At 34.4% G+C, this 23638-nt stretch overlaps 1 protein-coding gene across 1 annotated transcript; it reads right to left on the bottom strand.

Annotated features, from left to right (window-relative positions):
• Positions 1-19936: 19936 nt before the first annotated feature.
• LOC131010506 (50S ribosomal protein L31, chloroplastic-like) lies at positions 19937-20632 on the bottom strand. Its single transcript, XM_057938041.1, has 2 exons — positions 20456-20632; positions 19937-20380 (listed from the first exon to the last, which is right to left on the bottom strand). Exons 1-2 carry the CDS (start codon positions 20525-20527, stop codon positions 20054-20056), a joined length of 399 nt encoding a protein of 132 aa, XP_057794024.1. The 5' UTR covers positions 20528-20632; the 3' UTR covers positions 19937-20053.
• Between the last annotated feature and the right edge of the window lie 3006 nt (positions 20633-23638).

The raw sequence follows: 23638 nt of genomic DNA, 5'->3' as shown, positions 1-23638 counted from the left end.
TACTCTCTCCGTCCCACGAGTCTTGACACGTTTTCCTTTTTGGGCCGTCCCATGAATCTTGACACGTTTCATTTTTGGGTAATAATTAGGAAAAAATAAGGGGTCTTAATTGTGCTTAAGTTAATCTAATAAACGCATTTAAAAGAAAAAAGGCAACAGTTGGAAGCAAAACATTTCGCCTCATTTCTCCTCTGTCCTCATTTTGAGATCCTTGCTTTCCACCCTAGTATTCCGCCTCTCTCTCTCTCTCTAAGAAAATCGCCGCCTTCAATTGCCTCAAACCTCCGACTAACTTCAGCCGCCACCGTCGACGACGGCCGCCCATGGAATCCATGCTGCCTTCGGATGAGAATGGTTGGGTGAATCCTCGTCGGCCCTTAAATTGCCCTCTCGTTGATATAATCCTTAAGAATCTTCGACCTCCACCTCGTAATCCCTCTCCGATCTCCACCTCGAAGTCGAAAGAAACTCCGATCTCCACCTCCAAGACCGAAGAAACTCTGATTTGTATGTTTTCGCCGTATCCCTCTTCGATCTCCACTAATCACCCGAGATATGGCCGTCTCCACCGCCCCCCCCCCCACCGCGATGACCGACGAGAGCGGAGGGCTCGCCGGCGACGAACGGCTCGTCGATGGCAGAGCTCTCTGTAAATCTGCCGGTGGATCTCTCAGTAAATCTTCCACCTATCCTTACTGGATTCGTGGTGGATCTTATAGCTGGAGCGCCGATTTCGATTGGGAATCCGACGATGATATGTCTTCGATGGAAAATGAGGAAGACTTGGTGGATCCTTACTTTCCTTTCCCGAAGGAAGGTGAGACCTGGGATGCGGCCGTCGAAGAGGCTGAGCGGCAGATGAAGGAGGAGGGTTTGTATTGTGTTGGTATTGCTGATTGATGGGTAATTTCTTATGGTCAATTTTGGTGAGATCTTTCAATATCTGCCTCTAATATCGATTGTTGGTGGCTGTGGTGTTCGTATTGCTTGTGTTGGTATTGCTGATTGATGATGATAATATTTTCTTCCATATCTGCTCTGTTGGTATTGTTTGCTTGTGTTTGGGTAAACATGAATGCATAATTGAAAGCATAATCTAATTTACATACAGCTTGTGCTTGTGAATTGATATGATCACTGTACTTTACAAAAAGACTCATTTCACCCCTAAATTTGAAATGAGTCATTGGACTTTACAAAAAGACTAATTTCATCCCTAAAATTGAACTGATTCACTGGACTTTACAAAAAAGACTCATTTTCCACAAAAAACTGAAGTGAGTCACTGGACTTTACAAAAAGACTATCATTTTCTCCCTAAAACTTGTTTACAAACCTAGAATGGTCATTATTTCAACCATCTCTTCGTTGCATCCAGCTTCTTTAAGGTAATCAAGGCATTGAATCACCAATTCTATAGGTACCTCCAAATTCTTGGGTAGTTGATCTGCTCTAATCAATGCTCATTTTCCCATATGTGGGATTTTATAGGAGTTTTGCCCTCTTATCTTCATGATTTCAATCATGCATCCCTGTAAACTTAGAAAAATATTATTCAATGTGTTAGCTTCAAGCTTGTTGAAAGAGTTAATAACTGCATGAATAAGTTCATCCACTGTGTTGGCTGATGTCTCCACTTGTAATAATTGGATGGCCCTAAACCACCCTAAATCATTAACATTACAGTCAGGGGAATTTGGTGGCTGTTGTACTATTCTGATATTGAACCCATTTTTTGTTGCAGCGGCCCTGAATTCTTCATCATTGTCATTGATGTGCGGTCTAGCATTGTCTTGTTGGATGTATATGTCTTTACTTGCTCCCGCTGGCCATATATCCATGATGGCTGGCACAATATGAAATTAAGGCAATTATGTGAACATATATAATCATTATGTGATGCATTTATGTGGCCTAAATGGTGTGCTGCATTTATTCATCCACAATGGTGTGCTACATTTATGTGTAATTTCTGGTGGTTGTATTTACTTATGTGTTGCATTTATGTGTAATAAATGCAGAGAATTGATTAAGAACAGATACACTCTGCCTTTAGTGCACAAAACAGAATCTAGAACAGATACACACTTCAATATGCATTAAAAACTGATTAAGAACAGACCAACACTTGGTACGAGGGGTACTTAGTCTATGATGATGAGGAATACTCATTCTGAGACCTCTAAAAACAATAAATTCATGTTATCAATAACATGAAGCTACCTTGTCGATGAAACATCTCCTCATGACTCCTTTTGTGATTGAATCGATGGGTTTGGTCTCTAAAGTTCCCGCTTCTCTGTTTTTGCTTTTTCTTTTTGTTGATACGTGCTCTATATATGGAAAAATATCAATTTTTTCATTAAACAGCACCAATCCAGTTGCTGAAATTAGTGGTCTTGATACGGCACACATGAACATAATTTTTTTAATGAAATTCTTGCTCCTACATGTTCTGTGTGGGTCTACTTCTTCTGGAGCCAAGTAAAATCGTTTGCTGCCTTGTGTGATGTAGAACCATTTTTCGTCAATATGCACGGTGTTGTGCATATTGCGAAATCTGGATACATTAAGGATTCTATCAAGCTCTAAAGCTCCAAGGGCAAACCTCAACCTTAATAGCTTGGGGGCTGTTAAGTTAGGTTTTATGGCTGATGTGTGAGTTCGAATTGCTCCAGTGCGCACCCATCTGCCCACTGTACTCTTGCTTTGTCCTAAACCCTTTGCTAAAGTTCGTATACTGCCTCTCTTTGATAACTGTATACTGGTAAGTAGATTAGTGTCAAGAATCAACACCTTTTTCTTTTTAAAACTTAGCTTTCCACTTTGAAGATGAATCACTCCACCATTTTGTCTTTGTTTTTTTGCAGCTTCCCATAGTCGGTGAACAGTTGAACGGGAGATGGAGAATTTCTCGATGGCTTGCTGCTTCTTCCCACGAAGGGGCTTCCCATTCACACTTCCTTCAAGAAGATATTGCACAATTTCATTTCTTTTTGGGGTGGATAGATCCTTGATCACCACCATTTTTGCCTTCTTGAAACTGAAATTGTTGGAGCTCCACTTTGAAGGGAATGCAGCCTGTCCGATTCTTATTTATAGAATAGGATTATCAATTTTGGTGGGAAGTTCAAATTTTTTTAGCTTTGGAGCCTTAATTATGTATGTCGGCACACATTCACTTTAATGAAATGAAGTTTTTAGTGTTTCCACTTGTGTCGAATGAATCATCATTTTGGCTGTTTTTTTCTTTTTTTAATTATATTTGCTGAAATCGTAAAAAAAATAAAAAAAATCCAGTAAATAAATAAAAAACATAAATTTAATTTAAATTATATTCAACTAATTAAAAATAATTTTGAAAAAGAAATTAAAAAAGAATTAAAAAAACAAGTCTAATTACCTAATCACTTTTCTACTTTATTACCTACACACTTAACACACTAATCTACAACTCCTTAATTCTCGTGTCGAACCCAAACGTGTCAAGACTTGCGGGACGGAGGGAGTATATAAAAAGATAGAAATTCCAAATTATGTAAGAAACATAAACAAATTGAAAACAAATCCCAATTCGTAGAAGACATAAACAAATCCCTTTGTGAGATTCATTTTAATTATAAAATAATGTATTTTGTTTAGGCTACGTTTACTTTGATGGATAAATTTATCAATGGAAAATAATGGATAACAAAAATTTATGTCTTTAAATGTTTCTTTTCCCCACATTTTACACAAAAGAGAAGTTCACCATTTTTCCTTCCTTATTTTCACTTCAAGGATGGATAATATTTTTTGGATGGATAATATTATTCATCCTTGATGTGAAAATAAGGAAGGAAAAATGTTTTTGTGTCAAATGTTGGAAAAGAAACATTTAAAGGCATAAATTTTTATTATTCATAATTTTCCATGAATAAATTTATTCATCAAAGTAAATGCAGTCTTATACTCCCTCTGTCCATGAAAGAACTTCATAGGAGGGAGTGGCACGGGTTTTAAGAAAAAAATATTCTTGAGTGTATTGAGAGTGGATAAAAGGTAGTTGAGTGTATTGGGAGTGGTGAAAAGGTGTTATAATTAATATTGAGAGTTGTGAAAAGTGAAAAGTAAGAGGATTATAAGTGGTGGGGTATAATCCAAAAATAGGTAGGAAGTTCTTTTGTGGACGTCCCAAAAAGGAAAGATAGGAAGTTCTTTCGTGGACGGAGGGAGTATTAAACTGTTGAAGTAATCGAGTAATTGAAAAAAAAAATTTAAAAATTAATTTTTAGCAAAGAAGTTTAATTTTATATCAAAAAATATAAGTAGCTAGTTGATTTTCTCGCTCTTAAGTATCATTGGTCGGCAGACTCACCTGTATAGAACAACGTATTTTATAATTTGCATCTGATTAATATAAGTAGCCGGTCAGAATAACGATTTTTATGTTGATAGAATGCTAATTAATGTCGTATCTTAAATAATAAGAATTACTTCCTCCGTCCACAAAATATTGTCCTAATTTGTCATTTTGATCCGTCCATAAAAATTGTCATAATCTATTTTTAGTACTCCCTTCGTTCACCAAAAATGAGGCACATTGTTTGGACACAAGATTTAATAAAATTGGTGGTTAGTGGAAAAAGGGTCCCACCATTATTTGAAATGAGTGGTTGAGATTGAATTAAAGAGTGTCTGCAAGAATAAAATATAAGAAAAAGTGGTGGGCCCACGTACTTAAAGGGAAAGTGTCCCATTTTTTGTGGACACTAAATATAGTAATTGTGCCCCATTTTTCGTGGACGGGGAAAGTAATAATTTGTGGGTTTCTTTCTCCAACCACTAACATGTAGGTCTCATTCTCCATTCACTAACTTAAATGACTTTTTCCACTTTGTTTCATTTGTGGGTCTCTTTCTTCACTCGATTAATAAACAACACATATAAAAAAGAACTAATAAATGACAACTGAAATCTAATTGACGGAGAACTTGTATAAAATACAACAAAATCACCGTTAATCTATAATAACTTATAGATGTTCTTTATCTCAGACGAATCAACAACAACTTGTCAAATGAAATCGACAACAAAGTTTTGTAAAATAAAATAAATTAGTAAAAAAGTTTGTAAAAGTATGGAATTGCGTCGTCTTTTAAAATCTAATATGATAACGTATAAAATACTGAAAATACACGTCAGTATTTCATTGGTAGAAATCATTACCGAGGATACTTTTGTTACAATCTCAATAGCTTGTGCATTTAATTGACACCGTCAATATTCTGACCAAAAAAAAAATTGACACCGTCAATAGTTTAGGACATTGCAACTTTACTAGTTTGAGTCTTTGATTTATATTATTAATAGTTTAGGACATTTTTGAAATTAGACATATAATTTAAACCTCTAATTGATATTTGTCCTTAATAATATTTCTAACTTTTTTATGGATGATTCTAACCATGGCTCTCTTTTAGCTGTAGCATCTTAATTTAAAAAATTAATAAAAAAATTAATACAAATACTATTTTATCCCAATTTAAAATTTAATAAAATTAACTTCTAATTTACCCCTATCCCCCCTTTTTTATAGTACTAATACGTATGATCTATATATGTAGAAAATAAAAGGCCGAAATTGGGTAATTAGGGTTGGTAAGAACAGCTGGAGTTGATCGATGTTTATTGTTTACGGCCAACTGTTGGAATTAATGAAAGGACAAAATTTAGCCCAAATTGTTTGGAAGTTGCACGAAATTAGAGCAGTTTCCATATATAACTTGTTACAACTCTCAAGTCAACATAAAGATCTACATCATAGATTCATAATGATAGAAAATGTAAAGGCTTTATTATTTCTAATATTATCTTTTAAATCATTGAAGTTGGAGAAAGAATTTCTCAATAATAGGCCTCAACTGTATTAGACTGGCCATGAAAATGGATAATGGACTTGATTTGTATTTTCGCAAAGATTGTGATATCGATGATGCTCTTTTAATGGGTATGGACATGGATACTAGTAAATAGTAATTACCTAGATCTTTATAATATTTTTAGTTAATTTTATTAGATCCTTATACTATTATATTTCATCTCAAAATATCCCTATACTAAATTTTAAAATTTCATCATATCCTTGTACTATATGGTATTCCATTTCAAAGGGTCATCAGAAGAAGAAAAAAAAATGTTGTACTATTTGAAGAATATGAATTAGAGAGATTGCATTACTTTTTGTTGACTTCACTATAAACTATTTATATAAATGACTGTATAATTATAAAAGATAAAGTCTATGGTGAGGACGTCCTAATTAAGTTAAGGACACGTGGAGACCACAAAATCGATTAGAATTTATTAATTTTAACTAGATGTGGTCCACATGTGTCCTCACTCGTCACATGAGGACATCCTCATAAAAGACCACCTCATTATAAATTTAACTGATGATTCATGTTGCACATAAAAAAGAGTTCATTAATTAATTTTGCATTACATTTATTTGTCTTAGTGTAAGATTATTTTGTATATCAAATTATCTTCAAATTATAGAATTTGAAGATATAATATTTGTGCATCCCACCAGAAAAAAATTTAATTTGCACTTAAAACTAGCAAAAGAAATTATAAAATTTGAAAAATACTGCTTAAATCTAGAGCTACAATTCAATTGAAACATTATCCAATGGTCCTTCGTGAAAATTAAGTACAGTATTACATCAAAACCTACAAACATAATATTATAGCTCTAGGAATAATCTTATAGAGGATAATTACTATCCAAAAAAAGTTACTAATATCATGTAGTTTACCAATTATAATATTTATGGATAATCCCAAATTTAATTTAGTTGTTAGATGAGCATACTTGGTCACACAAAAAAATGATGGAACATACTTCTAATGGTGAATTGCTTGTCCAAAGTACTGAGTTAAATTCCATCTTAATATAGTTTAAAGGGCTGAATTACTTATGGGAAAATATTAATCATTAGTAAATGATGATAGAGCACACCTTTATATCAATAATGTACATAGGAAATGTCTCTATATAGTACAATTATAATTATAACCGTCTTCGCGCATGAATTAGCTTGTTTAGCTATCATTTTACATAATGTAATAATTTGAAAGTCGAATTTTTCGGTTTAATTTCTCGATATTGTACACTCTGTTTTGAATCAATAAATTCTCTTTTTACCTACAAAAAAACTATAACCGCAGATTCGCATGATGTGATTGTGTAAAAATGAACGATGAATATTGCACACTATTCAGTATAGTTTAAAACTAGAAACAGGAGATGTAAAATGAAAAAAAAAAAAAAAAAAGAAGTAAAATGTATTGAGGGACACTTAGTGGAAAAAAGTCCATTCTTTCGGCCTTAATGATGGAAAGATTGTGTAAAGATGATTTATATATGACTTTGTCTCTGTAAATAAAGGAAAAGTTGGTTGTAAATCTCTGGGCTTTATTTTGGAGAATCCACCACAAAATTCAGATCAATTAAGTATCCATTTCAACCAGTACAAAATGGTATGTTTGGTTCTAATAGTGCTTTCTTCAAATCATTTTGCTGCCCACTATATTAATCCTCTTTTTCTTTTTTCTCTTTCTTTTCAGCCGTTTGGAACACAATCCCCTCTAAATTAGGCACCACTTATATGTAATACACAGACACAATACAATGTTCGCCACATAATTATATTACGTATATAATCAATTAGGAATTTCTGATTTTGAATATTATATATTTAATCTTTTTCTTAAGAAACAGTATATATATTTTTCTTGGGTGGTCTTTGTTTAGCATATGGTTTAAGGCTACCAATTTTGAATATTAATATATTATAATACCAATTTTTTTAATCTTAAGCTACGTCCTTAAACCAAATAGTGTTAGAGCATCCACAGCGCAGCTGTGGAGACCCGGGTCGACGCGGTGCGAGGGAGGAGGCTGCGCGCTGGAGACCTGGGCGAGGTCGAGGCCGCGTCTTCGCGGCGATACGGGTCGATGGCTGAATTTGTTGAATTCGTGCGCTACACGCGCCGAGCAATAGAAAAAAAAAATGAAAGGGGATTAAAAGTTGCAGAAATGGCGAAGGAAATTTGGGGAAGAAGCAGGCGGGGGGAAGTCAAATAAAGGCAGAGGGTGTCTGGGCCAGGGTTTGGGTTTTTTATTTGTTTTTTTTTAACATTTAAAATTATGGGTTTTTACCAAATTTTTAATTATTGTAATATTTATAATTTTAAAAAAGAAGTGTAGAATTTTTTTAATTTTTTTTTCTTTCTTTCCCTACTTCTAATATAGTAATATGTAATTTTTATTTTTATTGCAATGTTTGAATTTTAATTTTAATGAAAATTCGAAATTTTAAAATAGAAATGTAAAATTGAGGATTTTGTGGAAATGAGCCCTAGGAAATTATTGTAATTTTTGTGGAAATATGAAATATGAATTTTGTGGAAATGGAGATTTAAGACACCCTCTAAGCACCAATGCATTGGAGATGAGTGTGTCTTAGGTGGGGACCACCATCTAAGACACCCCCTAAGACATCATGCATTGGAGATGCTCTTAGAGCGATACTTAAAAGTTATATGTCATCAAGTTTCGATAGAAAATTACTTTATATTTAAGGCCACAAGCCTCAATTATAATATAAATTATAAATTGTAAACACGTGATGAATTTTTTGTGAAACACTAAAACACTAAATTATTGGGACGTCCTACTAGTAATGTCTCATTCTCTTTTTAGTAAAAAATTAATAATTTAAAATGTTATTAACAGTGGGACCAACTGACTTTATACAACAACTCACTTAAAATAATCCTTAAATATCTTCCATCAATTCACTTAACTATATTTTTCTTAATCAATGTGCCCAAAAGTAGCGGGACTTACTAATGGGATGGAGGGAGTACTAATCTTGATACGGTCTACTTATCTAGGGTGATTGATTTATGCCTAATTGTTCTAATTTTAGGGGCTTGCATGTGCATATTTTAAGTTAAATCTTCTGGAAATTGGTGCGTTTTATGGCGTATTTTAAGCTTTGCAGGAGATTTAGGATTTCAGGATGAAGAGTGCAAATTTTGGAGAGTTTGGGCTAAGAATTGTGTTTATGTACATACTCTGGCACTTCAGAGAAGCGAAACCCCGTGCCAGAGCCGAGAAGGCCCGCGCCAGAGCTAAAACCCCGCGCGGAAGCCAGAGCAGCGGAACCAAGCTCTCCAGAGCAGAGAAGCGCTCCAGATCCAGAGAAGTCATTCGCCAGAGCAGCGAAATCACAAGTCAGAGGGCAGCGAAGTCATCGCAGCGAAATCACAGAGCAGAGAAATCAAAGCCAGAGGAATCAAAGCCCAGAGCAGAGAAATCAAAGCCAGAGGAATCAAAGCCCAGAGCAGAGAAATCAAGAAGCCAGAGGAACCGAATGCCAGAGCAGCGAAGTGAATCGCCAGAGGAACCGAGAGTCAGAGCAGACAAGTGCGCCAGAGAGGAAGCCGTTTCTCTGGCGAGAGCCGCGAATTCGGCCAGAATGGAGATGACTTGCAGCGCGCGACACAGCTGAAGAGTTGCCTTATCTTGCACGATTCTATTTCCTTTAAGAGTCCAGCTTTGCATGGCAACTTCCATGGTGATCCATAGGGATTTGAGGTCTATAAATAGGGCTTAGTTTTCATTGTAAAATCAATCCTCTTGCCTCCGGCACTTAGTTAGAAATCAATCCTCTTGCCTCCGGCACTTAGTTAGATAATTCTCTTTGCCCTAATCTTTAGTTTCCGCCAAGTTAGCTAAAGCTTAGGCTTATTGCTTTTCTAGTGTTAGTTTCGATTATTGTTCTTAGTTAGTTTAGTATAGTTCTTTTAATTCATATTTTAGATTAGTTTCCGTTTAGAGTTGTAATTACGTGACAGATTACTTCTCGAGACGATTTACGGTATTTCTTTAATTAAGTTTATTTATTTGCTTTTACTTATGCTTTCTTTAAATTCTGCAAATTTACTTACGCGTTTTTATGATGCTTTCTTTAAATTATGCAATTTAGTTTCTGCCTAGTTAGATTAGATTAGAAGTTTTAATTAAAGTTATTTAAATTTGATTTGCCTAGTTAATGCTTTACTTTAAGTTCATTTAATTCTTGCCTAGGGTTTAATAGTTTAATTCGCCTAGATAATTTTAAGATTAAGTTTTTAGTTAAGTTTAAATTACAAGCATTAGTTAATAATTCTTTTTTGCCTAGTTAAGTTTAATTCGCGTTAATTTACTTTCCATGTTTTAGTTTAATAATCCTTAGTTTACAGCTTTCTTGTGACATAATTAAAAGCCCTTAAAGATCTTCCTTGAGAGATGACACTGGGTCAACTTACCATCACTAGGATGTCCTTGTTCTATTGCAAGTCAAACTAGAGGTGTTCTAGGTTGAGTCAGTGATCTCGCACCTAACTTTAACCCACTCCCGAACAACTAAAATGGTATATTACGGGTCATAATTGTCGTCTTTGGTTAATTTATAACATGTAACTCCAAAAAGTACAAAAGATCAACATTGCCCTCGCTCAAACTCTCACCCGGTTTATTGAGATGAAGTGCTTCAAGCTCCTAATCTGATGTTGATTCTTCTTTCCCAATTCAAACCATGTAGAGATGCATAAAAGGTGGTCAACCATTCATACAAGTAAAAAATCTAGGGGGTAGTGTGCGTGTGTTGGCCAAGCGGTAAAGGGTTGATGCCTAAGGCCAAAGGTTGCGACTTTTTAATTTCTTTAATGTAAATTTATCAAAATAAAAAATAAAAAATCTAGGGGGTCAAAGAGATTATAGAACACAATCAAAGACATATATAGATAAAGATATCAATCCAATACAAAATCCACCTAGTATAATCCCCAAATCAATGGAGGATTTAACCACACATGGTCACAAATAAAAAAATCTAAATCAGAAAAATACATAATCAAATGAGAGAGTAGAAATGACAAATCTTATTTAATGTTGCAAGCCTTCAATCTTCTTTTCTTCTTCTGTCTTTTTCAATGCTCTTCAAAGTCTAGGGTTTGGAATGCAATTGGGTGAGTGTTGAATGTCTATTCCCCCCCCCCCCCAAATTGAAGGTTGAGAATGGTGTAGGTACTGAAAATCACGTCTGGGCCCCATAAATATCAAATTTTTGTCTTTTTTCGAAGGTCATGGTTGTGACTGCGATATAGGACCGTGGGTAAGCTAGAGGAGGGGCCCATGGTCGGACCGGCCCAAGACAAATTGGGCATCGAGCCGCTACCGGGACCACGGGCACTGCTGCTCCTTGCGCAGCCGACTCACTCGACTTCGCTTTCCCTCGTTCGAGCTTTGATTCGCATTTCTATCGAATTTTACTTCAACCCCATGCATTTATGTATTTTTCTAAAAAAAATTCTTTGATTTTCCTTGAAATCACACTAAAACTACAACCAAGCATTAGATCATCGTAAATCTCAACACTAGGGTAGGAAAAATCACATGAAAAATACGAAGAAAAATGACAACAATTCATGTGAAATTGAGGTACGGAAACCATGTTTGTCGTAGACCTGGACGAAATCGGATTTAGATTGTAGGTATAATTAATGATCCTATGGTCTATAAGTCATCTCACTTCTTAATATGCAATATTCTCTTTGTATCAAACCATATATATATATATATATATATATATATATATATATATATATATATATATATATATATATATATAGGGAAATGCTAAAATAAGAGTATTTCTTAAGATATAAAATAAGAATCATTTTCAGCCCTTAGATCATCAAGATCTACGGTTGATTCATAATCCTGTTGATGGATTTATGGTCTCGAGTTCGAATCCCAAAGGTAGCAAAAATTTATTTTTCACAATTCATACCTTTATACAGCGAATTCATATATGTTCTACATAAAATTCATACATCAAAAATTGTTCTTATTTCTTATTTTAAGATGTGCTCTCACGGTAGCCCACCCCTATATATATATATATATATATATATATATGTGTGTGTGTGTGTGTGTGTGTGTGTGTGTGTGTGTGTGTAGTTAAGTTCCATAGAGAACTGCAAATAAGTAGATAATGGAGAACCATTGAACATGTCAGTAATGCGGGTTGAACATACCAATAATTTTATTGAACGTTTGAGGTTTTTGGGGTTCGAACCCTGGATACGTTCAAAACAAATTACCGTTGAACGTTAACGAACGAACGTTGACCGTTAGATTAGATAAGATCAACGCATGAGATTTGATCTCTGTTCTTTGAATATATATGGTTCTCCATTGAACTTTCTCCTATATATATATACAGAGAGAGAGAGAGAGAGAGAGATAAATGATCCAATGAAAATGTTATCTTTCGTGATAATGAGAATTGATATGAATAAATCAATAAAATTTACGAATAAACTTCTTGTAATGCACGAATAATTATTCAAACCTAAGTTTGAATTCTGGAGGGGGCAAAATTTTCACCAATTAATTGAATTACGACTATTCATGCATTACAAGCAGCTTACTTGTAGATTTATATTTGACTTATTCGTTATCTAATTTCTTACGAAAAATGACATTCTCATTGGAGCCCGCCCAACCTTATATATATAAAGGATCCAACGAGAATGTTATCTTTCGTGAAATTGAGAATTGATTACGAATAAGTCAATAAAATCTACGAATAAGCTTCTTGTAAATGCACAAATAAGCATTCAAACATGGTTTTCAATACTAGAGGTGGCGAAAATTTCACCAAATTAATTGAATTACGTATAGTTATTCGTGCATTACAAACAGCTTATTCGCAGATTTATATTGACTTATTCGTCATTCTCATTTTTCATGAAAGATACCATTCTCACTTAATCTCAACCCTAGAGGATCATATGTAACCTTCCATCGTACTAGTATATAGAACCCACTCTAGATCATTGATCTTTGATTAATTTACCGTTGGTATGAAAACTAAAAATTATATAATATGCATAATTACAAATACTATATATAAATTATAGTTTTAAAAGATAGCATTATCATTATATCATACGTAAAAATGTATTCTTGTAATGTGCATGACCTAGTGGTATAGAGTGGTTAATGGTAGTTAAAATTTTGTGGTAATTGCCTGTAAATCCATAATGTTTATCTAGAATTGGTTTGGTCCTAATTTAAAAATTCTACTTTTAAATAAATAACCATTGTTTTTGTCTCGAATTTGTTCGGTGCCCGATTTTTTCTTACGTCGGCACCGGAAATGACACGATGGCATATTTATGACAGGTGAAAAAAAATTTTAAACAGAAAAAAAAAAAACACACCTCATCATCTTCCCCAACCTCCCCCACTCACAAACCCTAATTTTCCCATCGTTCCCAACCTGCCGCCGCCATTGCCGTCGGCCGCTGCTGCTCTCTCACCCCTCAACCTCTCCTGTCTCCAAGACCAGTGCGAAAATGGGCATAAACTCGAACAGTGTCGACAACTTTTCAGAACACGAATCCCCGCCGCCGTCGGGCCTCCTCGCAATGAAAATGCCAGCGTTGGAGGTCCACAAAGTCTGTCTACCGCCGCTCAGAACCATCGCGCAGAAGTTCTGCCACCGCCTCTCTGAGATCTTCTTCCCCGACTATCCGCTCCACAAGTTCAAGGACCAGACGTGCCTTCCCCCGCCACCGTCGACCCCTGTCTGCCCTTCCTATCCCCTCTCCTCCGTCAAGCCGAGGATGTCTTCTGGGACCTCAAAATCGCCAGATTTCGGATTCACAACTAAGCTCGTCTGCTATGCTACTCTAAAATACCTTTCGCCAACGGAGCTCGCCTGCTATTCACAACAAATCTCACCCTTCGCCAAAATACCATGGAAATGCAGGTCCAAAGCTCTCCAAGAATCGCAGGTCCAAAGCCATCCATGGAAATACCTTCACACAAAAATTGAGAGAGAGGAGAACGGACGAGAGGGGCGGCGCCCTCGGTCGGGCAAGTCCTCGCCGGAAGTCGGAGGCTTTGCGACAGATTTGAAAATGCGGAAACTTTTAGGGCTCTTTTTGGTGTGGGGGTTCCGTGCAAGGCCCATATAGCAGAGAGGATCTCCGGCGGTGGTAAAGGCAGGGGGCGGTGCCAGCGTGTGGTGGCGGCCGCGGGTTGGGGGAAGGGGGAAGGGGAAGAAGACGATGGGGTAGGAGGGTTTTTTTTTTTAAAAATTATTTCACATGTCATAAATATGTTTAGGTGTCAATTTCGGCTGCCACCGTGACAATTTGAGACAAAAATAAAAGATTATGTATTTAAAAATAGAGTTTTTAAATTATGAACAGAAATCAATTCGGGAGAAACGTTATGAATTTACAGGCAATTACTCCTAAATTTTTTGAATTTGAGTCAATTATGATGCAACGTTTAAAATTTATAGTATTTATCTAGTAAATGTGAATGAAACAAATAAACACCAACTTCTTCACTTGGGAAAGTTGTATACATCGAAAAATATATATTATCAAAAGGTGCATAAACTTCGGACGCTGTTTCAACCATGACAAACATGTCCTTACAACATTCACATGCGATGTATATGTATTAATTTAAAAACCACAAAGCGTATCCTTTTTCTACACTCCTCAGCTGAAAGTAACACAAATTTATTGAAAAAGTTGAATCATGAATATGGGCTCATCCAACATGGTTAACTCTCACAATTTATTTTTCTTATCCAAATAATTTAATTCTCTAATAAAAATTTTATTTCAAATATTATATCTTCCGTATATATTTGAGGGTTTTACGTATGATGATGACTTCAAGTGTGAGTAAATCATGAATATTTGATATTTTTATTAGTCGCGTATATTATTTTGCTGTCTTAATTACTCATGATATAACCAGGGGACTTAGCCCACTGGCCACCGAGTCCTCACTTAAGTGAAGTGACCCGGGTTCGATCCCTTTTGGGAGCGAATTGGAGATTGGAGATATAAGGTGGATTTTGGTGAATGGAGAGATAAGGTGATTCTTGGAATGGATGGGGGAACTAATTACTAACATCTAACATGACTTTGCCTGATCGAAAAAGAAAAGAAAAGAAAAGAAAAAAAAATACTCATGATATATATACTTTTTTCCCTTTGTTTAATTATTTTGAATTTAGTATCATAACATTTTTACGAGACGAAAATTCCTTTACGAACTCGTACTGTAGTTTGAACATATATAATGGTTTAATCAAAATACAAATAATGTCAGCAATTCATTCTCCGTGACACTTTCAAATGCATTCTTAATTCACCCAAACATTTAAAAGCAAACATGCAAACCTTAGATCATGTAGTAAGAATTTGTATCACTCCTTTTTTGACTTGAAAACCTTTTAAAGATATATAATCACAAGATATTTGTGCATTTTACAATAATAAGGATAGACTCTTGCAGGTTGAAATTTCATAAAATAAATGACAAGTGCAAAATCATTAAAGATTAGATAGTAGTGATTGCGATGTGAGGGAGAACACTTGGCAAAAGAATATCAAACTAGAAGAAACCTTTGTCAATAAGAAACTGAAATATCGGGTCGTTTTTCTTTTTCCCTTTGATTGTGGAGTTCTTTTTGTTTAAAGGCAAAAAAAAATATATTCCTCTTTTTTCATTTCTTCGGCAATTGAGTAACCTTTTTTAAATTCCCTGTTATTCGTCTTGTGATTTGATGTCTAAGATTCGACAGTCTCCATCGTTTACACTCAACACTCGCGATTATAAAATTTTGTCTAGATAATTAATTATATCTCAAATTATCATCATTTTCTCAATTGTGTCATAAATTATCGAGTTAATCAATTAATACCCAAATTACCGAAAATTATGCAAATTATCATTGAGCAATATTTTCGATAATTTAATTATAATTAGTCAAAGTCAATAACATCAAATATAATCGGAAAAAAATGTGATAATTTAGATTGTATTTGACTATTTAGCCTTAAAAAAAAAAAGATTCCACCAATGTTAGTGATTCATTTGAGTGGATAAAGTCGAAATTTTCCGGGTCCGGGTGGTCTGGGCCCATACTTTTGAAGTCGTAATTTGTGTAGCCCAAAAAGCACGTTCATGTCACCTACAACTTCGGCCCAAATGTACACTGTTCAACAAAAATAAAAGGATAAGTGGTGGACACTCCAAAATAGTAAGTAGTACTATGATCTACTCCCTCCCTCCCACAAATCTTGACACGTTTGGTTTCAGCATAAAAATTAAGGAGTTGTAGATTAGTGTTTTAAGTGCGTAGTTAATAAAATATAAAAGTGATAAAGTAGAAGAGATAAGGTAATAATTATTACCTTATTTGGAAATGTGTCAAGATTCGTGGAACGGCCCAAAAAGAAAAACGTGTCAAGATTCGTGGGACGGAGGGAGTAATATTTTTATCCTCATTATTATACTCCCTCCGTCCTTATTCAATATGTCACAAGGCTTGAGCACAGATATTCATAAACGGATAATTTATATCCTCAACTTTTGTTGAGGATATATTTGTCCAAAAAGTAGGAGAAAGAAATAAGAAAAAAAATAATTATGTGTGAGGTACAATAATATTTGATGTAAATAATGAGTTATATAAGAATATTTATTATGTATTGACTTTTCATTATAGGAAGTAGCCTATTGAATTTTATTGGGACAATGGGAGTATTTTTTTTATTTTTAAATCTTATCCTCTTAATGTAATATGAATCAAACAAAAGTAATTCAAATTATATAAATTATCAAGGGTCTTGAGACATCCCAATGTTCCTATCTATTTTGATGAATAATAAATTAGACTATTTAGAAGGCTTTTACTCTTCATGATTGACAAAATACATGATTGGGTATTTTTATCTTCATTATTAGAATATCATCAATCCCATATTTTCAATGAAATATAATTAAACAAACCTAGCTCAAATTATAGAAATTATCAAGGGTCGAAGGATATTCCCAAAATTACAATTCATCTAAATAAATAAGGAATTAGCCTTGTAATTTTCATTTATCTAAACATATTCTCAAAATAAACACTCATTTTACGCTATACCTCAAGTAAAGACCCCCTAAATGTAGGGGTGTTCGCGGTTTGGTTTGGTGCAGTTTGGCACCAAAACCAAGCCAGACTGTAAAATACTATTTGATAATTTTTTGAAACCAAATCAAATTGTATTAGTATTAAAATCAAATCAAACCAAATAATATTAATGCAGTTTGGAGCGATTTGATTTGCGGTTTGTTTATATTTTTTATTTTTTTATTTTAAAGTAATAAAAAGATCAAACATCTAAGATTTTCAAAAACAATAAAAATAAAATATTATTAAAAATAATAATAATAAAGTTGAAACTCACTAAAAGCTATTCTAAGATATAAACGACATATTGTGGCATTTCCCACTAGCTTTCTCCCCATGCAAATTCTTGTTTTCAGTTGCAGATATTGGAGCAGTGGATACTTTGACGGTGGGGTGATGTAAATCATCCAATTCATTTACTAATAATTATCTAAATTGATGTTGAAATGACATTCATTTTGTAGCTAGATCAAGACCAAGTGTTTTGATTGAAATTGTAACAAAAATATGGTTATCAAGAAAAAATTATACATGTTAGATTTTTTTAGGGTTAATTACATATAATATCACGAACTTTGTTCGAAATTCATTTTCCCTATGATCTTAAAAATTTTATTTTTTATCAAATACTTTAACATTTGTTCAATTTTCCCACAATTTTTTTTCGATGACCGAAAAAATGATATAGCAATGATGTGGATTTAATTTTATACGAAACACTGACATTGAATATATATGAATTTTAAATTACACATATAATATTAAATAATAATAAAAAATCCTAATTTCTTTTAATTTCTCTTTTTTTTAGGCAAAAGAAAATTAAAGATTATTTTTGCGTTAGAAAAAAACATTTGTTTTTCTTTCCACCACCTCTGTCGAAGGGTTCCCCTCCAGACCAGTGTCGAAGTCTTCCAAACCAGTGGCGCTGATTACTCGCTCATATACCTCATAATTAATCTTCGTGTTTCCAGTCTTCCAAACTAGTGCGCCGATTGTTGGCGCTGGTGCTTCGCTCATTGGTGGCCTTGATTGTTGGCCGGTGCTTCGCCGGGCAAAACGAGAAAGAAGAAGAAGAGGAAAAGTGGAAGAAGAGGGACACTGCTTTTTTTTTTCTTTTTCTTTTTTTGATATGGACGCTGCTTTAAATTTAGGAACTAGGGTTATAATGTTTACACTGAACGCAGCGTTTCATTTATCGGAATGGCGTGTGTCAACAAGCCACATTAACGCCACGTCGATTCCGATTTGTGGGAAAAAAAAAAATCGTGGGGAAATTGAACAAATATCAAAGTATTTGATAAAAAATAGAATTTTTAAAAATCGTGGGGAAAATAGATTTCGGACAAAGTTTGTGATATTATATGCAATTAACCCATTTTTTTAATAAAGTTTCTGGCTCGATGGGAATTATAGGTTATTAATAAAATTTATACAACCAACATGTAATCCTTCAAATATCTATGTAGTATTGTCATTTGTCAATAAAACCTCTCACTCAAAGCAATGACCCCAAAGAGGATAGAAATCAGAAAATCTCATTAGCAAAACATCACGGCTACCAAGAACATTTATAAAGTTCAAGTAAAAAATATGTACAAACCAGAAAATATCAAGAAACACACAGAAAGGAGGCAGTGCTATGGAAATGTATACTTTTCTTCAAACCGTGGAAGCAGCAGCGAAGTTAACTGTTAGATTAATTTTCATAATATAGAATCTAGTCATAATAGTACAATATAAACTACCAACTCAACTATTTCCTACTGCAACGAAAGTATTCTTGTTGATAACATAGAACACTAGAAAGCAGAGCGACACTCGGATAGTTCATACATATAATGCTTGTTTTAAAGAAAATTCAGCTATTCAGTTTACCTCTCTGTTGTGATAATTAACAAATATTACATCTTCCAAATATTATCAACAGAAAGGTATAACTATAAGTCCATAATGTTTGACTTGATAAGTACAGATTCCATCATTTTATGATTTCTCCTATCTCATTACAGAATCATTACATCAATTTCATAAGTAGTTGTACATCTTTATATATCATGGGACATTCCTTAACTCACTAGAGAAGAGAACTTAGCGTGCACTGATCGAGTCCTCTCCAACTGCCTGCGGTCTAAAGGATAAGAAAACGCGAAAGGGACCTTTAGTTGTATCCTCATTGAGGAAGATTTTCTAAACCTCTGCAGTAACTCACTAAGTTACAGAAGCAATGAAGCATAACATACTGATTACTAGAATCTCAACTAGCTGATATGTGCAAGGTTCACAAGATCATAAATGTCTAATATGGGATCATAGATGGATATGGTGACTCTATCTAAGATCAAACTCTAGGATAACAAAGAACCTTCACAAAAAACTTCTTACAATTTTCCACTAACCAATTAATGTTCAAGAATCTCTAGTTCAAAGAAACAACACCAAATTTATCTGTTAGAACATAGAACATTCTTAAACCAAGTTACTTCATCCATACTAAACCCATTGTAATCTAAAAGTGGATACACATGCATATCACTACAGGATGAAATACAGAGAGAAGAGTAATGCTTACTTATCTTTCAAGAACTAGCAAAAGACCTGCGAAACGGCTTCACATGATCAAAGACTTAAACTTAAAACAGTACCTAGTACTCAAAGAAACTGATCAAAACATACATCTTATAATTACCAAAAAAAAGCACAAAAGCAATCTGCAAATAATCATATCACCAAACCTGAATTCAACCATCCATCATCTTGAAGAACTCCTCCGGCTACATCAGATAGCAAAACACACAGCCAAAAGCAAATTCTCCAAATTAAACCGAAAACCCACAAAATGAAGAACCAAGCAATCACTTATCATTACAATGAAACAACAAGCCATGGTATCAATTTCACCAGCAGCAACAAAAATCAGCAATTACAGCTCAATACACAAAACAGAATCTTTAAAACTACTTCTTTTTGGGTTTGCTCTTCCTCTTGGGAGGAAGCACAATCTCTCCCTTGAGGGTAGGAATCTCCATAATCGAATCGAGGCCGCTATATTTCTTACGGAATTTCTCAACCTGATCGGCATCGACGAGGTTCTGGGAGCGGCTGCCGAGGTAGAAGGGGTGGTTGCCCGACCACACATCCACCACATACTCTTTCTTCGTTCCGCCGGTGGTCATCACCAGCTCACCGTTGCAGTAAACCTTGGCGTCGTCGTGGAATTGGGGGTGTATGTCGCTTTTCCTGCAGCTCCATCTCATCTGATTGCTGCCCACGGCTACATTCACCTGAAAATTTCAAAAAAATAAAACAATATGTGGAGATGGTTGGAGTGGTGGTGGGAAACATTGGTTTGTTGTTACCTTGGCGTTGAGAGAGAGTGGAGAAGGAGAGAGGTTTTTGTGGAGGAATGGGTTGGAGAGGGAGAGCGCCATTGGTGTCGTTGGAAGATTGAGAGATTGGGGGGTATTCTCAAATCAAGATGATTTTATGGATATGCATTTTACTACTTCTCAAATTACCAAACCATCCTTCTCCCAATTCTAAGACTATTCTTTCCTCAAAATAATAAAATTATTACTATTACTATTACCCCCCGCGTTCGCTTGAACAGTATTCTTTTTCGAATTGTTCGAGAAGTTTGAGCATTTTCTTTATATGATAATTTTTTTTTACTTTTTCACTTTTTAATTTATTATACTTAATACATTAAATATTAATTCCTCGAAATTCGTACAAAAAAGAAATTGTTCAAATTTCGCGGGACGGAAGAAGTATTATTTTGCAAGTGACTAAAAGGAAGTAATTGTTGTATATCAAACAGCTGATATACACCACCGATTATCTTATTAAATAAATGTAAAATAAGAAAATTGGAAATAAGATAGAAAGAAAAGTGGCATTATCACTAACCACCCATCCAATATGAATCCAAATCATTGTATTGTATAATGATTCGAGGGGAATTTCAGAGGTCCTTGTAGTTTCATCTGTAATCCATCTAATATGAATCCAAATCATTGTATTTCATTTTTAATCCATCAAATATAAATCAAAATTATTAAAATCTACAAATATCTCATTACTTTTGAAATTAAGAATTATGTAGAAAGTAGATAAAGTGGATTGGTGAAAATTATTTAAATATTAGATATAAAATGAGAATATATTGTAAAAAAAGAATAAGACATTTATAATGGAACATCTCATTATAAAAAGTGGAACATTTGTAATGGTACGGAATGAATGCTATAATATTAAAGTGAAATTTCGTAAATCTAAATACTTCATTTGCAAAATCATTCACCGACTCATTCTAATTTTACTTTTACATGTGATATATGCGATTTTGATTTATAAGATTGATTAAAATCTAAAGAACTTACTTCATCAATAAACTATCCATAAAAATACCCCTCGTTATCTGTTACTATAAGTGGTAATCAATATTCTAGAGGTGGCAAATTTTTCTGCCAAAAAAATAAAAAATAAATAATAATAATAATAATAATAATAATAATAATAATAATAATAATAATAATAATAATAATAATAATAATAATAAGAGTGGATTTTTAAAATGGCCACTTTCATATTGTAAAGATAAAAAATGTCCACTAAAATAAAAAACATAAAAAATGTCCACTGTTACCAAAATACCCTTCACATTAAAAATTAAAAAAATGTCCACTTTACATCACCCCTTTAAAAAATCCCGCAATTCACAACAAGTGTGAATTTACAACCAAAAAATTTTGGTTGTGAATTCACAACCAGTCGAATTCACAACCAGAATTTTTTGTTTGTGAATTCACAACTAGTCGAATTCATAGCCAAAATTTAATTCACAACCAGTCGAATTCACAACCAAAATTTAATTCACAACTAGAATTTTTTGGTTGTGAATTCACAACAAACGAATTAACAACCAAAATTTAATTCACAACCAGATTTATGTTGGTTGTGAATTCACAATCAGTCGAATTCACAACCTGAATTTAATTCACAACTAGAATTTATTTTGGTTGTGAATTCAAGTAGTTGTGAGTTTGAGTTTTTAAAGTTTGAATTCACAATTAAAACTGTAATTTATTTTGATTGTGAATTTATAGATTTGGTTGTAAATTCAAGAATATTAAGTTGTGAATTTATCGAGTTAGTTGTGAATTCAAGAACATTAAGTTGTGAATTCATCGTCCTGGTTGTGAATTCATAAATGTGGTCATGAATTCAAGAACATTAAATTGTGAATTTAAGAACATTAAAAAAATAATTATACAACTCAATCAAATTGGTGTACAACACCAAAATACAACAACTCAATCTACCATCAATTGACTATACATCAGTGATATAAATTTCCTCTGTTTTTTCACATATATTTCTCATTCATCAAGCTAAACTAATTCACACATCATCTTCTTCCACAAATTCTCCAATTTCCTGCTCTTTTCCCCAATTTCCAGTCCTTGCAATTAAACTAACTTGAAGAAAGTAAAATTGAATTGAGGTTTAGATAAACAAACCATCCCAATTTTGAGTACAAGAGAAAGTAAAATTCTGAATCAAGATGAATACAATTGATTTCCCCAAAATTCTGAATTCTTGTAGTGCAACAGGCCTTCCCCTAAATCTCTCTATCTCGTATCCTTGCCGTAGCTGCCACACCATCGTCGGCGTCGCGCCATCGCCATCGCCGCCGCCGCTGCCTCCCAGCCAATCGCCTCGCCCTCTCCGGACGACGGCGGAATCCGCTCCCAATTCTCGGATCTGAAGCACAGGAAATTGCAGCAGCAGCCACCGCCAAGGTCGAACGGAGGGGGAGGCTTCCGAAGGAGCGTCGAACCAGGGAAGCGGCGCGTCGGACCAGGGAAGGTGGAGCGTCGGACCGGGGGAGGCGGCGCGGTGGAGTCAAAGGTGCCGCGCCAGAAGCGCGCCTTCTTCCCCGGCGAGTCAGCACTGGCGGAGCAACGCTGCCGCGTGCGCGGCTCCCTCCGTCTCAGAACAACAGCGTAGCGGTGGTGGTGGGCGGCAACTGTGGAGCGGCGGCGAGGACGAGAAGGAAAGGAAGAGGGAGAGAGAGAGAGAGAGTGTGTGACGTGAATGTGAAGAGAGAGATGAGAGAGAGAGAAATGAGTGGCCATTTTTTCAAATTTTAAAGTAAGGGGTATTTCTGTCTTTTCAATCAAAAAGTGGACAGTTTTTATTATTTTTATCTTAGTGGACAATTTTTATCTTTACAATATGAAAGTGGATAGTTTTATATATTAACTCTAATAATAATAATAATAATAATAATAATAATAGAGGTGGCAAAAATCTTGAAAAAAACAAAAGAAAATAAAAACTGGAGGTGGCAATGATGTTGTTCTATTGGGCCAAAATTAAATACTGTTACTGTACATAAAAACAGTTAGGCCGAAATTCCTTTTGAGTTGGAAATTTCAAAGCCATGGTGGGCCGTAGTATATTATATAAAATCTTGAAAAGAATGTGCGGCTTCATTTCGATTATTTTTTGTTGGAACATTTGAGACATCAGGATAT

The sequence above is a fragment of the Salvia miltiorrhiza genome, chromosome 2, assembly GCF_028751815.1.
Source record: "Salvia miltiorrhiza cultivar Shanhuang (shh) chromosome 2, IMPLAD_Smil_shh, whole genome shotgun sequence".
In the NCBI taxonomy this organism is placed as follows: Eukaryota; Viridiplantae; Streptophyta; class Magnoliopsida; order Lamiales; family Lamiaceae; genus Salvia; species Salvia miltiorrhiza.
This window is presented reverse-complemented; position numbering and strand designations above follow the sequence as displayed.

What these genes read in the sequence shown, in the direction of transcription:
- LOC131010506 (XM_057938041.1), bottom strand. Translation starts at nt 20,527, where the DNA reads ATGGCGCTCTCCCTCTCCAACCCATTCCTCCACAAAAACCTCTCTCCT. An exon ending in CACTCTCTCTCAACGCCAAG is followed by an intron (nt 20,381 to 20,455) that starts GTAACAACAAAC and finishes TGAAATTTTCAG; the next exon opens with GTGAATGTAGCCGTGGGCAG.